We start from the raw sequence: 14,126 nt of genomic DNA on the forward strand, positions 1-14,126 counted from the left end.
TAAAATATAACCCCTTTTTTCAGGTTTGTGTATTAGATCTTCGGAAATAACGCTGCTAGTTGGAAGCCATGGACCGACTATGAATGTGTACATAGCCAAAATGACTATCCCTGCCCCATGTACTGCTACAGTCCCTTCTGAACCATGGCCTGTCCACTAGAGCCAAACAGAAACCCTGACAAAGTACACAGACCAGGATAGGAGGGCTGAATCCTGTCAAGAGCCTGTTTACTGGGAGCGGGAACATTTTCTACCCACAAAGAAAAAACAATAAAAAAGGGACATATGAGGAGCGTGTATGTACCAAATTTGAAAGATCTTTTTTTTCTTTTAAACCAGTCAATACAAAACTTTGATCTTGTTGGTAGAGCAGTTTGTGTGTGCAGACATATCGGCTTTCTTAATCCTGCGGCAGTTAGTTACTTTCCTTTTTTAAATGTTCTGCAGTTTAGGTTACAGTTGCATGATTTTTTTCCTCCCTCCTGCTCCTCAGACAGAAAACAGTCTGCTACTGTACATTATGCGGTCCACAAAACATTGTGGGCGACTCCAATATTCTTAATTCCAGTCACTTTACTTTTTCATCAATGGTAGTTATGATGCTATGGTTTTTCTGATTGCAGTTAAAATGCAGGTTTTTTTTTATTTTTTAAGGGAACATCATTTTGCTGAATTTAAAGGATTACATAAATAAAATGGGCACAACAACAGTTTAGATTAGATGCTTTATGCATCCTTTTGCTTTGACCATGCTTTAAGTATGGTTGGATTGTGCACTATTTATATAATATAATTATAGAAATGTTCATTTAAAAAGAAAAAAAGTTTCTGGGCAAAAGTAAACTGTAGCTGAGTCATTGAGTCACTAGATTCCAGTATTAATGACTGATATCATTTTGGCATTTAAAAAATGTGTACAGGCCATTGTAAAACCAATATGCCATTGGGCAGAAATCATAATTTGTTGTAATGAAAAGTGAAGACTTGCTTTGAGTTTCCTTTTTTTAATGATTCATTCCCAGTATGTTTATGTATTTCAGATAAGTGCTGGATTCTACATGTTCAGTTTTAATGAGATTACTTTGATTTAATGTGTTATATGCTGTGGCCTCGCTAGCGTAATGAGATTTAACATTCAACAAAATGCTAATTGGTTATGAGAACTGGGTAAATAAGGGTGGAGGTGGTTCTAGGGACTGCTGTCTTTGTATTGCTTTTGTTATACCTTTGCTTCAACAATCAAAAATGCCTAGCCTTACTTTAAAATTACCTTCTGAGAACTGTAACTGTACTATTTTTCTGCCTAGTTGTATGTTTTTAAATAACTTTTTTTTTTTTTTACTAAAGTCCTAAAAACTGGAGACTTCCCTCCCAATTAATAGACATCATCAATGCAAGATTTTGTTTAGTCATGTGTTGATCTTTTTTACTATATTAAAAAATGACACTTAAAGCAAGTCTGGTTGTTGGGCAGGGGAAAAGTGTTTGGTAAATGTGACATGGATCAACACTGTAACTATCATCACCATATGATTTTATATACTGCCCATTTGTAAGGGTAGTTTTTAATTGGAATCTGTATATATTTCCAAACACACTTTACAATGTGTGTTATATATGTACATTATATGAAAGTTGTTTCCATGCAATAGCAAAATTACCATCCGGGATAATCACAAAAAATACAACGTATTTATAAAATACCATTTGACAGTCATAGTAAAAGTAAGTACCCCACAAGTTTATTTTATTCATTTCTTTTTGAAAATGATTTAATGTAAAAAAAGAATAAGCCAGTTTTACCCATGTGGCAACATAAGTAGAATGGAAAGTAACAGAAATATAGATACAAGTATAACAAACTACATTTATACTTGTGACGAGACTGTGTCTCAGGAGGAGAGCCAGATGCAGTTATCTGCCATCGGTGTCCTTCGCTAAAAAACCCATATTCTATGTACTTATTAATTTGCGTTAGTATGTGAACTGGGTGTTAGTCAGATGTGTCACTCCCATGCTGTAAGCAACTGACTCTAGACTCTGGTTACATTGAAGAGCCTGGAAGTTTCTAGTATCCATTAGTCTTGAGACTTCTGTGAAAAGAGTAATACCGTAGTGGTCATAATCCATTTCTGAGTAGGGTTTAATGTAACAATGAACACTACATTAGTCTCAGCTCAGGTTAAAAAGACTTGGGGCATAGAATGTGAAATGTACAGTATATAGACTGATGTATCTGAATGGTGTAAAGTGGTCCGGTTGAACTGTTAGGATACAGAGTTCTATACTGTAACTGGTATAGAACTCTTTATACATGCTGAGCACTGAAAAAAAAATACCAAAAATATTTATAAAATAAAAAAAAAGCCTTATAAAATAACTTGTTATTCAGATACACATTTATATAAGTTGCTGTACAGTCTTGAGTGTATACATTTTTTTCTGTAAATTTTTTATAGTTTGCAACATATGTTTGAACTTCAGCACACTGTAGTTGATTTAAGTAACATCTGTGACAGTAGAATGGTATTTTATAAGTCAGTTCTTAGTTTTGTTTTGTGTTTGAACCTGCCCTGGAGTCAAGTGTATTTTTTTCCTATCTCTACCAATGGATTCTCAACCTTCTGGTGTGTAACACCAGCCCATAACAGTTTTTGTACTCTTTAAAATGTTTTCTAGTTCTTCTTTCTTTGTCGCTGTTCAAGCAAAAAAGAAAAAAAAAAACAGAAGTACCATAATGTCCTGGACCATGTAAATACCACATTCTATAATGTATTTGGGTTCTATACTGCATAAAAAATTGCCCACGCCCACCATTTTGATTTCTATTCCTAAAATCACATCTTTTTGTTTTAGATTCCCTTTGCATTGTATTGATCTGACGGTTGTAATTTGAATCAGATCTGAACAGGTCCAGAATAAAATATATTTTGATATTATCCTTGTGGTTTTTTTATTACCTTAATTTATCTCTACTTGCATACAATTACATTGGGTAGTTTATTACCTTTAGTCAGCCAGTATCATTCCTGTGGATTTAATGGTCTAAGAAATGCAGGAGTCACTACACCATTGTTTACTCAATATCTTCCTTAATTTAGCACAGTTCCACAGTCAAGTTTTAAGTTCCTCTTAGCTTCTGGCAGGTAATGTATTGCATTTGTACTTATCTTTTCTATTTTGTTTCTACTACTGGTAGTTTTCTATTCATTTTCAGGTTCTAATGTGATAGTGTGTAGGTAAGCGCACATGGTAGCTCTCAATGTATGCATCTGGAAATGACACTGCATGATTTGTTGCCACTGTGCTGCGTGAAGCTCTGCTTGGCTTAGTGGGTGAGTATCTGTAGCAGCTTTAACATCTCTAGTTTTCTACCTATGTACTGCCTGACATCTCCCCTCTTCAATTTAATACAGTAGTGTGCAAATGTATTATTATTATTATTATTATTTATTTCTTAGCAGACGCCCTTATCCAGGGCGACTTACAATTGTTACAGGATATCACATTATACATTATTTCACATTAGACAGATATCACATTATTTTACATACAATTACCCATTTATACAGTTGGGTTTTTACTGGAGCAATCTAGGTAAAGTACCTTGCTCAAGGGTACAACAGCAGTGTCCTCACTGGGGATTGAACCCACAACCCTCCGGTCAAGAGTCCAGAGCCCTAACCACTACTCCACACCCCATTGCTTCTGTCGTTTTGATTTGTTGTGCATATGAAATCAAACCACTGTAACTGAAAATCTTGGCAAATTAGTGTTTAATCGTTTTAACAATTAATTTTAAATAGTAAAGGAAAAGGAACACAGCCATAATTAATATATATTATAATGACACATCTTGAGGGGTTCTAATAAATGTGCACACTACTGTAAATTAAAATAGTGCATTGCATTTATAAGAATCACATCCGTCCCGGATGATTTGATTCTTATAAGCGGTTGACCGACATGATTACTGTGGTGCAGAATCAGTATGTTAGCATGAGAATGATAAGAGCTTGTTCCCTGTAGTGTAATGGGTTGACCACTAGATGTCACGAGTTCCCATATGTATGCACGCCCACAAAAAATCCACAGCTGCTTTTCCTTAACGAATTAAGGATAATGGTCAACTGGTTAACTGTCTGCTTGTTAAAGTTAATGGCACCTATGGAAAATATTTTTAATGGAAAAATAAACCAAAACGTGAGTAAGAGATCTAGTGTTTGTTCCACACAAAGTATTGTTTATTTTGTTTTATTAGCGGTTGTTTCGCCACCGCTAATAAAACAAACACCGGTTTAAAACTGTAAATAGACTCCAGCCTGATCATTTACACTGTTCTTGGCCACTCTGTTGCATTACAATTAGCAAAAGCGTGCTGTCAGCAGTTTAAATACAGTATACAGATGTCAATGGTGCTCAATCACTGAGGACAAAATGTCTGAAATGTGTTACATGATTAAAAGATACAAATACTGTCTGCAGCAATATGTAGTATTTTGTGAAAATCGTACTAAAAGAAAAGTAATCTATGAAATTAGATTACTTGAGAAAATATTCTTGATTTTAACACTATAGACACTCAGCGTCTGGAATTAGGACGTTGGTTCTACCAGTTTTCCATACAAAGCAAACACTCTACACTGGCCTCCTTACATAACGTAATGTTTTTATATTAGTCTTCTGTGTTATGTAATACATTTTCCTAGAAACATTAATGCTTCTAAAATAATTCAAATAGTCCAGTTATATTAAGTATTAAATTGTATTGCATGCTTTGTAGCATTAAGTGTTTGTTTGTTTTTTTACATTAAAGAAAAAAAAAAGTTTAAACTTACAGTACACAGAAGAAATCTAGTCCTTCCAGCACTTTCACAGCGTGCCATCTTATCCAGCCATTCAAACCGCTCGATACACCAAGCTTTGTACTTAGTGCACTGCACCTTTGTTTTCTTGTCCTTGTACAGCTTTTCTTTGTAGGCCATTCCCGGGTGCCACGACGATACTGCACATGCTTATGACACACTGCACACCTACTGTCTCCCATCACTGATTTACTTCTTACCGTCACTAGACTCTGACAAGAAATGTCTGACAAAAAATAGCAATTTAATGTTTACTAAATTAAGTTGGGGGGCATTGTGAAATACACAACATGCTACTTATGGGTATGGACAGCTACTTAAAGTTACTTAAACCTGTATGTTGAAAAAGGTTTCAAGTTGTTTTAATGTTCTGTTCAAATAAATTAAAAACGATGTTACATCATAGCTCTGTTTTACTCATTTTAATTCTATATATTACAACAAAGTACAAAATACAGTGGCAATTTTATCTCGGGACTCAACTTGTTTGAGCTTTGCTCCTCTGGTTTATAAATATCGCTAGAGCCCTTGATAAAATTATCCCTTTATTATGAATGACACCACTTCTAGTGCAACAAATAAATGCAGAATTGTCCAAGATGCTGTGACTTTTTTTAAATGTTCTGTTCAAATAAATTAAACGATATTACTTCATATTTGTTGATATGATAAAGCGAATACAGAAACAAGTGTTTGCCAGACATTCAAGTATCTCATCACAGTTTTTTGACATATCTATGCTGTATTTATAGAGCATAAGTAAATTTTGTTCTACTGTATATCTCACAGTAACATTCATCAATGATGAAATATAGATGATTGCTTCTTGCATTGTTAATGCTCTTGTGTCAATTTTACTTCTCCTCTGGAAGTGTTGGACTGTGTTTGAATCCAGCTTTCTGCCACTTCTCCCATGGATTGGAAGATATCATAACCCACTGCAAAAAGGAAGTAAACTGGCAAAACCCAGTGTAAAGTGAACAGTCTTTCACTTACTGGCAAAGGCACAGAAAAGTGTCTGCAAAAAAATAGAAAATCATCATAAAAACTACATCAATCGCCCAGTTTAATGTTATTTGAAAAGTTGATGCTGTTTATTAGATAAACTGCTCTCAAGACCTGTGCTGCATGTGTTGCAGGGCTACCTAATCATTTTAGGAGAGCTGTCTCATGCATTAAAAAAAGAAATTAATCTCAGTAAAGGTACCATCATATCACCTGGCTACAAATTGCCTGCAATTGCACAACTAGTTGTATCTACAATAGTAAGTTTTACTTTCAAGCAATCAGCTTTAGCAACTTGTACCTATTCCAATACTGCCAACTAGCAGCAATCATATTGTTGCTGTTAGCAAGTGCTCATACTCACACTGCTGTGCACTAAACACTACCTAAAAAGGGAAATTAAGATAACAGAATATTATAATCTAACATGACAGTTCTACGAGTTAGTGCAACCTACTAAGAAGTAAAACAGACTAAATCTGTCCTGAAGCTGTTTTCCTCTTTCCTACAGTAATTGCCCAGCTTGTTTGTTGATAATATACATCATGCAACACTTCAGTGCAATACATTGCCAGTGAACATATTTTAGGCTACGTTGTATAGCATGACAAGTGGTTCAAAAAGAAGTCTTATTCTGTTTTTCCTAATTAATTATAACACTGCATAAGAAGGAACGATACATGTATTATTTAAAAGAAACAACAATTACAGTGATAATTGCTTCTGAATTAACATTGCTTGTATCACAACCAGCATATATTAGTAAATACAGGAAAGCAGCTTAATTGAATTGTTACCATTTTGTTTGTTTATATGAAATAATCAATCAACTGTAAAAGGTTATTTCATTTATTCATAATAAGGCTATTGCTGACAATATCATTAATAGTTTTAAAAATCCACACTACTATAGATGGAAGCCTGACAAGAACTCCTCTTTAATTCAGCAGACTGCCTAATTACAGTGGCTAATTTTAGTATATTTTAATTACAATGTTAATTTAAATAACAAAACTTACATGAAAGGCTCTGATCTAGATTTCCTCAGCATTAAGAACATGAAGAGCCCCGCTTCGAGATTTAAAGTGAAAGAAGCTACTTTATCCAGCATCACGACAAATCCCTGCAGACACAATTACATTGCAGTTAATTCATCTAAATTACAAGCATCCTTTTCACTTGCCCCAACACCAATGCTATTTCTTTGCATTTACCTTGTTTTAGCATACTTGACTCGTTAACATGCTTTTGCTTGGCTTTACTACATTTTTCTATAAATTTTACTATAGTGTACCAGTTAGCTTCTACAGCTATAGTGAAAGGTTTTGCATCACCTAGAATTTTAGGATTGTGACAATTACAAAAAAACACAATGTGTGTGTGGGTATATATATATATATATATATATATATATATATATATATATGTATGAAGATCATTTAGATATTTTAAAGAAACTACAAGATGATATTGCAAAAGTATACCGGAAGCCAAAATAGCAGTACAGTATTCATTTTGAAATGTCAAATTTTTTATTTTCGTGAAGTATATGGACAACGTTAGGTTACTTACCGTAACCCTGGTTCCCTGAAAGCAAAGAGACCACTAAAACATTACTTATGGGTAGGGACCTACCTAAATCGCAATTTCGTGGATTTCGCGGAAATCGTGAAATTGAGGGATCACCGCGAAATTCACGGTAGGGACAATGCATACAAACAAGTACGGAGAGGAAAAAAAAAAGAAACCGCGTTTAAATGAACCACTGCACAATGCAAGCGACGCAAACTATGTATCTTCCTTGTTTAGATAGCCCGTTTTTATTCCTTCGCCATCCTTAAGCAAAAAACAAACAAACAAAAAACATCCACAAATAACATTTACACAAAAAAAATTCTCCAAAGCGGTTAGCGTTCTTGTTTACTATTCAAATGACAAAGTTTTAATCAGCCTATCAGTGCATCTTTACTGCTTTTATGTGATCTGTAGTACTGTGCAGTAGGGGGTGGGACAAGGTTGGTTCTGCATTGTTTTGATTTAGGTTGCTTAAATCTAGTTTTCAGCATTGGAGGGAAAATAGTAGAAATGGACGACAAAAAAAGCAAAGTATATTTCGGATGATGATCGTTTCAAGATATTTCCCAGAGAAACTGTACATGCAGACTGAGGTAATTGTTTTCCATATCTTAATGTGTATTTGGAGAAAATACGATCGGTCGCTATTTAGCTTCAGAATGACACATTAAACAAAAGGCTACCACAGAGGCTGCTGAACAGAACGTAAAATAAACAGCTTTCAGAAACCAAACTGGAAAGTCAGCCCAGACAAAAAGTATTGCTGTCTGCAAGTTAAATCAGTACTAAAACGATCCAGCACAGCCACCTCGCTTCAACCTGCTGCTTAGTTGTAATTTTAGACCCGAATCCACGTCTTCTTTGTTTTGACTCGGTACTAATAAAATAAATTATTGGATGGGACAAATAACATGACAACGAACGTACTGCATACATTGACTTTATTAAAGTATGCCAGATGCCCTTGTGTAACTGAGTTTTTGGGCTGTTTCTAATCGATTTCCACATCTGTATAACTTGGCAAAGCTTTGCCTTAACTTCCAACCAATTCAGTGGATGCAGACGTGCAGTCTCAATGTATGGGCTTTAAGTAGACCCCTACTTATGGGATATGCCTCCTAATGGCAGGTATTCACTGGGCTCTTTATATCAGAGCTGCCGATAGGCCCCTTCCTGGGGTGACGTCCTGGATCCTGCCTACCGAGGGATTAAACAGTCAGCCCACGGAAGCCACGTTCTCTTTTTGCATTGAACCCGTGAGGGCGACCGATGCAACCTCGCTGGTTGATGGTCGTCTTCTTTCAGGGAACCAGGTTTACAGTAAGTAACCTAACGTTCCCTTTCAACTCAAAGAGCTGTTTCACACAGGCTCGATCCCAGCAACTCGACAAGGGTGTGTAGCCTGGACTATGTGCAGTCACACAACCAGGGCAGCGCGTAGCCTACAGCGGAGTGGAGCACCATCTACAGGCAGCGTTCATCAAGGAACCGCGTGCACCTAGTGTACTGAGCAGCGAGGGTGCTATGTGCACTGGGTTACTAGACACTGTGTATTGAGTGCCGTGCGCACCGAGCACCGTATGCACTGAGGCGCTACGCGCAGTGAGGCACCAAAGTACCGAAAACAGAAAAACTCTCTTTAATTACGCTCAGTTTAAACACAGAGGTCTTACCTTACCGTCTTGAGAAGCAAAACGAGAACGTGGCTTCCGTGGGCTGACTGTTTAATCCTTCGGCAGGCAGGATCAAGGACATCACCCCAGGAAGGGGCCTAATCGGCAGCTCTGATATAAAGAGCTCAGTCAATACCTGCCAGTAGGAGGCATATCCCATAAGTAATGTTTTGGTGGTTGTCTTCGAATTGAAAGGGAACTACATAGTGGTAAGTAATTCAATATGTTAAGGTAACATTATTCAGCAGGTTTCATTTGACTTTATGCAGCAAAATTAATTAATTCTATAGAGTGATGCAAAACTTTTGGCCATAGCTGTATAAGAGAAAATAAAACTGATGCTGAAGTCTGATAATTGTATTATTACCAAACAAAGACATTTCACAATTATCTTTAAAAAAAATATCTATGCCAGGAAGAAAGTTAAAGAAAAGTTACCCTACCTTTGGATCACTTTCTGCTACTATAAAAATAATACCAAATGCCACAAGACATGTACATCCATGAACCACACTGAAAAGAATATGTAAATATGTTATTTTACAGAATGATTTCAAGATGCATCATTATATTTTTTTCTTCAGAATCTATTGCATAAATAACTGTTTTTGTTTTTATAAATTTCACAAATTAATCTTAAAACAAGCAACAAATTGAAAAAAAAAGAATAAGGCTAAATGATTTACTATTTCTCAGTTTTTAACACAAAGGTGATACTGTAGATTCTTTAAAAATATAAATGCCATTCCCTTCAATGATTAAGATATATGCACCATACCTTTTTAGGGTACAGCATTTCTGAAGCTGTGGCAAAGATTTTTCACAGTTTTCTGACAATTCAGTTAGCTTTCCACTCCAAAGTGAATTCACCCAGCCTTCAACTAAAACAACATACGAAACCGATTGAAAATGTGGCATTTGACTTACTTCCAAAGACAGAATACATAAAGAGAGTCATACAGATTGTTACAAATGTTGGTTTTAAACAACCTCACTACCCAAATTGAGGATAATATACAGTTTTTATTTCTATGACAGATGCCAAGACCTTGCTGTAACAATTGCACTGACTTCAAATTAATTAACCAGCTAAAGGCAACCAAACATTAACATTTAGAAAGAGCTTCTGCACCATTTCACATCAATGAGATAATTTAAAGCTATTATACATCTCATTTTGGAAAGCAGGGACCATATTTAATCAAATCCAATCACATTAAATTAGGAACTCCAGAAGTGTACTGTTGAGTGTAACATTACCATATAACTAATTGTGAAATGCTGAAATATATGTGAGCTTCTCACTGCCTGCAGCCCAGGAGCATAGTCAGAGGAAGAGGTCAGTTGAGCCATGTACATTATGTAAAACAAAGGCAAAGAGACATAAGGAACCAGGGCTTTAAACATAGTGTAACTAAGATAGCCCTGGCTTTTCTCCATTCAATCTTACATCCACAAAATGAATAAGAATTTCTTTTTTTTTTTTTTTACATGCCTGTTGTAGATGGCAATAACCGAGTGGTGTGCAGTATTTATGTGAATGTTTTTGTAACCCCAAAAGAAACAATACTGCATTGTTACACACGTTAAAGGCACTTAGAAACATCAGTTTACTTGCTGCTGTTAAAGTAAAGAGGGTTATATAAGAAAACCTACAAGTACATACAGGTATGCTTTATTGTTGATCCGAGTACCAGAAATGAGACTGTTATACTGATAGCAATGAAGATTTCAGTAAACCACGCCACCCAGGCAAACTGATGGTGTTGTTCGATAATGATCTGTAACAGAAAACAAATCATTGTAATTTTAATTAGATCAAGGACAATAGTTAAACAATGGGTACTATATTTTACTGTGAAATACATCACAATATCTATGCCTTTTTTATAACCCTCAGGCTAGAGTTGAAGCTTGCATTCAAAAGAGAGTACTAGTTGTTTTAATACAGTGTGTTCTTTAAATAATACTCAAAGTTTCATTAAAGGGAGACAATTTCCGTAAGCATTCCTTCTGATCACCCTCAACTTTGAGCCAGTGATGTAAACTGGCAGCCATAAAGTTATGCTACACAAACCGCTAATCATGTTCACATACTTATGAAACACACAGTACATTTTTTTTGAAGACACTGAAAAAGACTTCCAGTCAAAATGTTTGTCATTTATTATGTTTTTTTCAGTACTTCTATATTTTTGTCATGAACACAGAAAATCCCAAAAGAACTGCAGTAAATGTAGCTGTTGTTTTACTGGAATTCAAATCTTCATATACTTGAGTAGTGAGACATCTTAAAACTGCTGTGACAGTATACCTTAACAGTTACAATGCAGAGCACGCTGTGCCCAACACGTGGTTAGAAGAATCTGTAAACAGAGTGGGTTGCAAATCATCTGAAGCAAGGAATCATTTGAGAGGGATGGACCACAAGAAGAGTGATCACCCAGGGCATCCACAAAAACACAGCCGTAACCAATATCCAGCACTATGAATTGCAGGCTGGGCGATCGATTACCCGATTGTATAGTGAACAGAGGCATTTCTTATGAATTGCTAGGACAGCTTGTGGGCATTCCCATTCAAAAGAATTGCTCTGTGCTTTGTGCCAGCGATGCTTTATATCTTTCTTGTAGTTGCAGCAAGTACCTTCTCTGTTGAACCAGACAGCAGTTTTAGCTGTATTTCAGGAAATGTCTTAATCTTTATTCACATTGCAGCATATAAAAATACAATATTGTATGGGTTGGTTTAGCTTCTGGTGAGTGTACATACCAGGGTTGCATCCCCCGAGCTTAATTTTTATACAATATTTGCAAGAGAAATTACATCATTATTTTTTTGGCTCACGTGTACAATATATGCTATAAATCCCTATAGATTGTCCTTTCCATGTCCTGCAGCAGATGTATAGCAAGCAATGGGGCTTTCCCTTTGACAAGAACACTGTGTGGCTGCCTTTGAAGGCTGTGTGCTGATACCCCAGAGGGGTATCTAAAGGGAAGATTACATCTGATGTTTAACCGAGACCTAGAAATGCATACTCAATCTTTAGTTGAGTGCCAATGATTGGTATCAAACTAAGCACGTTTAATCTTATACTGCATTTCTTGTTTCTAAATAGTTAAGCTGTAGTAAAGTATTTTGCAGATGATTAATTACAGCACCACCTTATTGCAGGGTCATGTTTTTCCAACACAGCTTTAGGTGTTCTGTTGTTTGTTTTCCCAATACAGATTGTACAGTTTCTAGTAAAATGTGCAGCTGCCCGATTGTAGGTAATAGTCACACTGGAATGCCCGGGTTTGTTACATATAGTAATATTTCATCTGCTTCAACAGCATCTACTAAAAAAAACAATGGCTAGACACCACATCTGCACAAACAACCAAACGAGCAAGATGGGCCGAATGGCCTCCTCTCGTTGGTAAACGTTCTTATGTTCTAAATGAACTTTCCATTTCCAGAGATTTTATTTACATCACCGTCATATGAAAGTAGCTGTATACAGAAGTGCAATATGTTAATTAAGACAGAGTCACTCAATGGTAACCAGAATAAGTAATTCACCTAATTGACATCATAGAAGAAAACTAAACCAGTTCACCAAAATGTATTCAGTATTTTAAAATGGTAAAGACATTTTTAGTTTTCATAAAAAAAAGATGGAATAGTGAAAAGTTACTGGGGCCATTTTATCAGCCATGCGTCCATCCTTGCTGTCTCATGAGAAAAGTGAGCCAGGCAACTATGGGGTCACAAAATACTACATATTGCAAAAGCTCAAAGACACAAGTACAGGCATTCCCAGTACTGAAGCAGTTACTATTCACTATAAGTTTTAAATTACTTTCAGTGAGATTAAGGTGATGGCATATTTAAATTTCAATTCTTGCAAGAAGTTTTTAAAGTGTTTTTTTCCTTCTAGAATGTGAATATCCATCTTTATGTTGATTTCAAACTATCCACACCTAGAGAGCTGCAATGTTTTCCCAGATGAAATAGATCTTTCCCACAACTGGCTGACAAGGATCCCTGCAGCTTGGCTTTGGATTGTGTAGCCTGGGGAACAAACCTTCATCTGCTGTCTAGACACACCATCTACTGTCAGAATTTCAAAAAGTAAACTTTGTTTTTATCAGACCACAACAAACACCTCTTCCTCTTCAGAAATATATCCTGTAATTCAACTCTACAGGATACTGTATACCAGCGCCACACAACCATTGGCTGTTTTTTCACTCGCTGATATATAATTTCCTACTCCATTAGGGTACTGCAGGACTTCTGTGTATTTGGTTACATTTCTACTATTTCTTGGTAATTTCAGTAGTGCAGTATTTTAGTGTTGCAAATGATCTTATCATTCTAATTGACAAATCAATGTTGTGCATTTATATACTGGTATATACCATTATGTATATTACTTTTATATGTTACAGTAATATGATTTTACCGTACATGTGCACAACTGTAGTATTTGTTTGATATGTCATACAATATACAGCAGAGAAAGATCTGGTAAGCTTGACTTTAGGATTCTAATCACAGATCTGAAGGTATGCCAGGTCGATGTTGGCCACTTGGGAGACCTCCAGGGAACAGTGCTGTAAGAAGTGTGCTGTTGGCTCAGTAAGTGTTGTCTATCTACTTTGGGAACATTTAAGATCCCATGGCACTATTGGAAATAAAAAAACAGCTGGGATATTAAACCACAATTGATATGTCCTGTATAAATGAAATGCTGCCTTTTGCCATTAGGTGGCACTGATGCTCTATATGGTGAAATACTAAATTGTATAAAATACCTTCTTTCTAAAAACAAATCATCAAGCCTGTGCACAGAAACTCATCTGTGCCTCAGTTACTTCTGATCAAATGGAATACAAAATGTGAAAACAAACCCAGCAGTACATGGAAAACAAATATTCTTTAAAATGTGATATTTTACACCTGGTAAACGGGTTGTTGATGCAGCTAAAAGTGATACATGATTTTAAACATCTTAATG

The 14,126-nt window shown here is 35.9% G+C and overlaps 2 protein-coding genes across 7 annotated transcripts in view; one reads left to right on the forward strand and one right to left on the reverse strand.

Annotated features, from left to right (window-relative positions):
- Window positions 1–2,939, forward strand: part of LOC117423350 (F-box-like/WD repeat-containing protein TBL1XR1) — a 56,249-nt gene extending 53,310 nt beyond the window's left edge. For all 5 annotated transcript variants that reach the window (XM_058990192.1, XM_034038969.3, XM_034038971.3 and 2 more), the window contains one exon: window positions 24–2,939. In XM_058990192.1, the coding sequence (XP_058846175.1) occupies window positions 24–50 (27 nt within the window). In that variant the 3' untranslated portion in view covers window positions 51–2,939. The remainder of the gene's footprint in view (window positions 1–23) is intronic.
- A 2,333-nt stretch (window positions 2,940–5,272) lies between these two features.
- si:ch211-51h4.2 (uncharacterized) overlaps window positions 5,273–14,126 on the reverse strand; it is a 104,861-nt gene continuing 96,007 nt past the window's right edge. For both annotated transcript variants that reach the window (XM_034038731.3, XM_058990191.1), the window contains exons 14-18: window positions 10,785–10,899; window positions 9,897–9,999; window positions 9,562–9,631; window positions 6,890–6,993; window positions 5,273–5,883 (exon numbers count right to left, since the gene is read on the reverse strand). In XM_034038731.3, coding sequence (XP_033894622.1) covers window positions 5,700–5,883; window positions 6,890–6,993; window positions 9,562–9,631; window positions 9,897–9,999; window positions 10,785–10,899 — 576 coding nt within the window. In that variant the 3' untranslated portion in view covers window positions 5,273–5,699. The remainder of the gene's footprint in view (window positions 5,884–6,889; window positions 6,994–9,561; window positions 9,632–9,896; window positions 10,000–10,784; window positions 10,900–14,126) is intronic.

The sequence above is a fragment of the Acipenser ruthenus genome, chromosome 17 (assembly GCF_902713425.1).
Source record: "Acipenser ruthenus chromosome 17, fAciRut3.2 maternal haplotype, whole genome shotgun sequence".
Lineage (NCBI taxonomy): Eukaryota > Metazoa > Chordata > Actinopteri > Acipenseriformes > Acipenseridae > Acipenser > Acipenser ruthenus.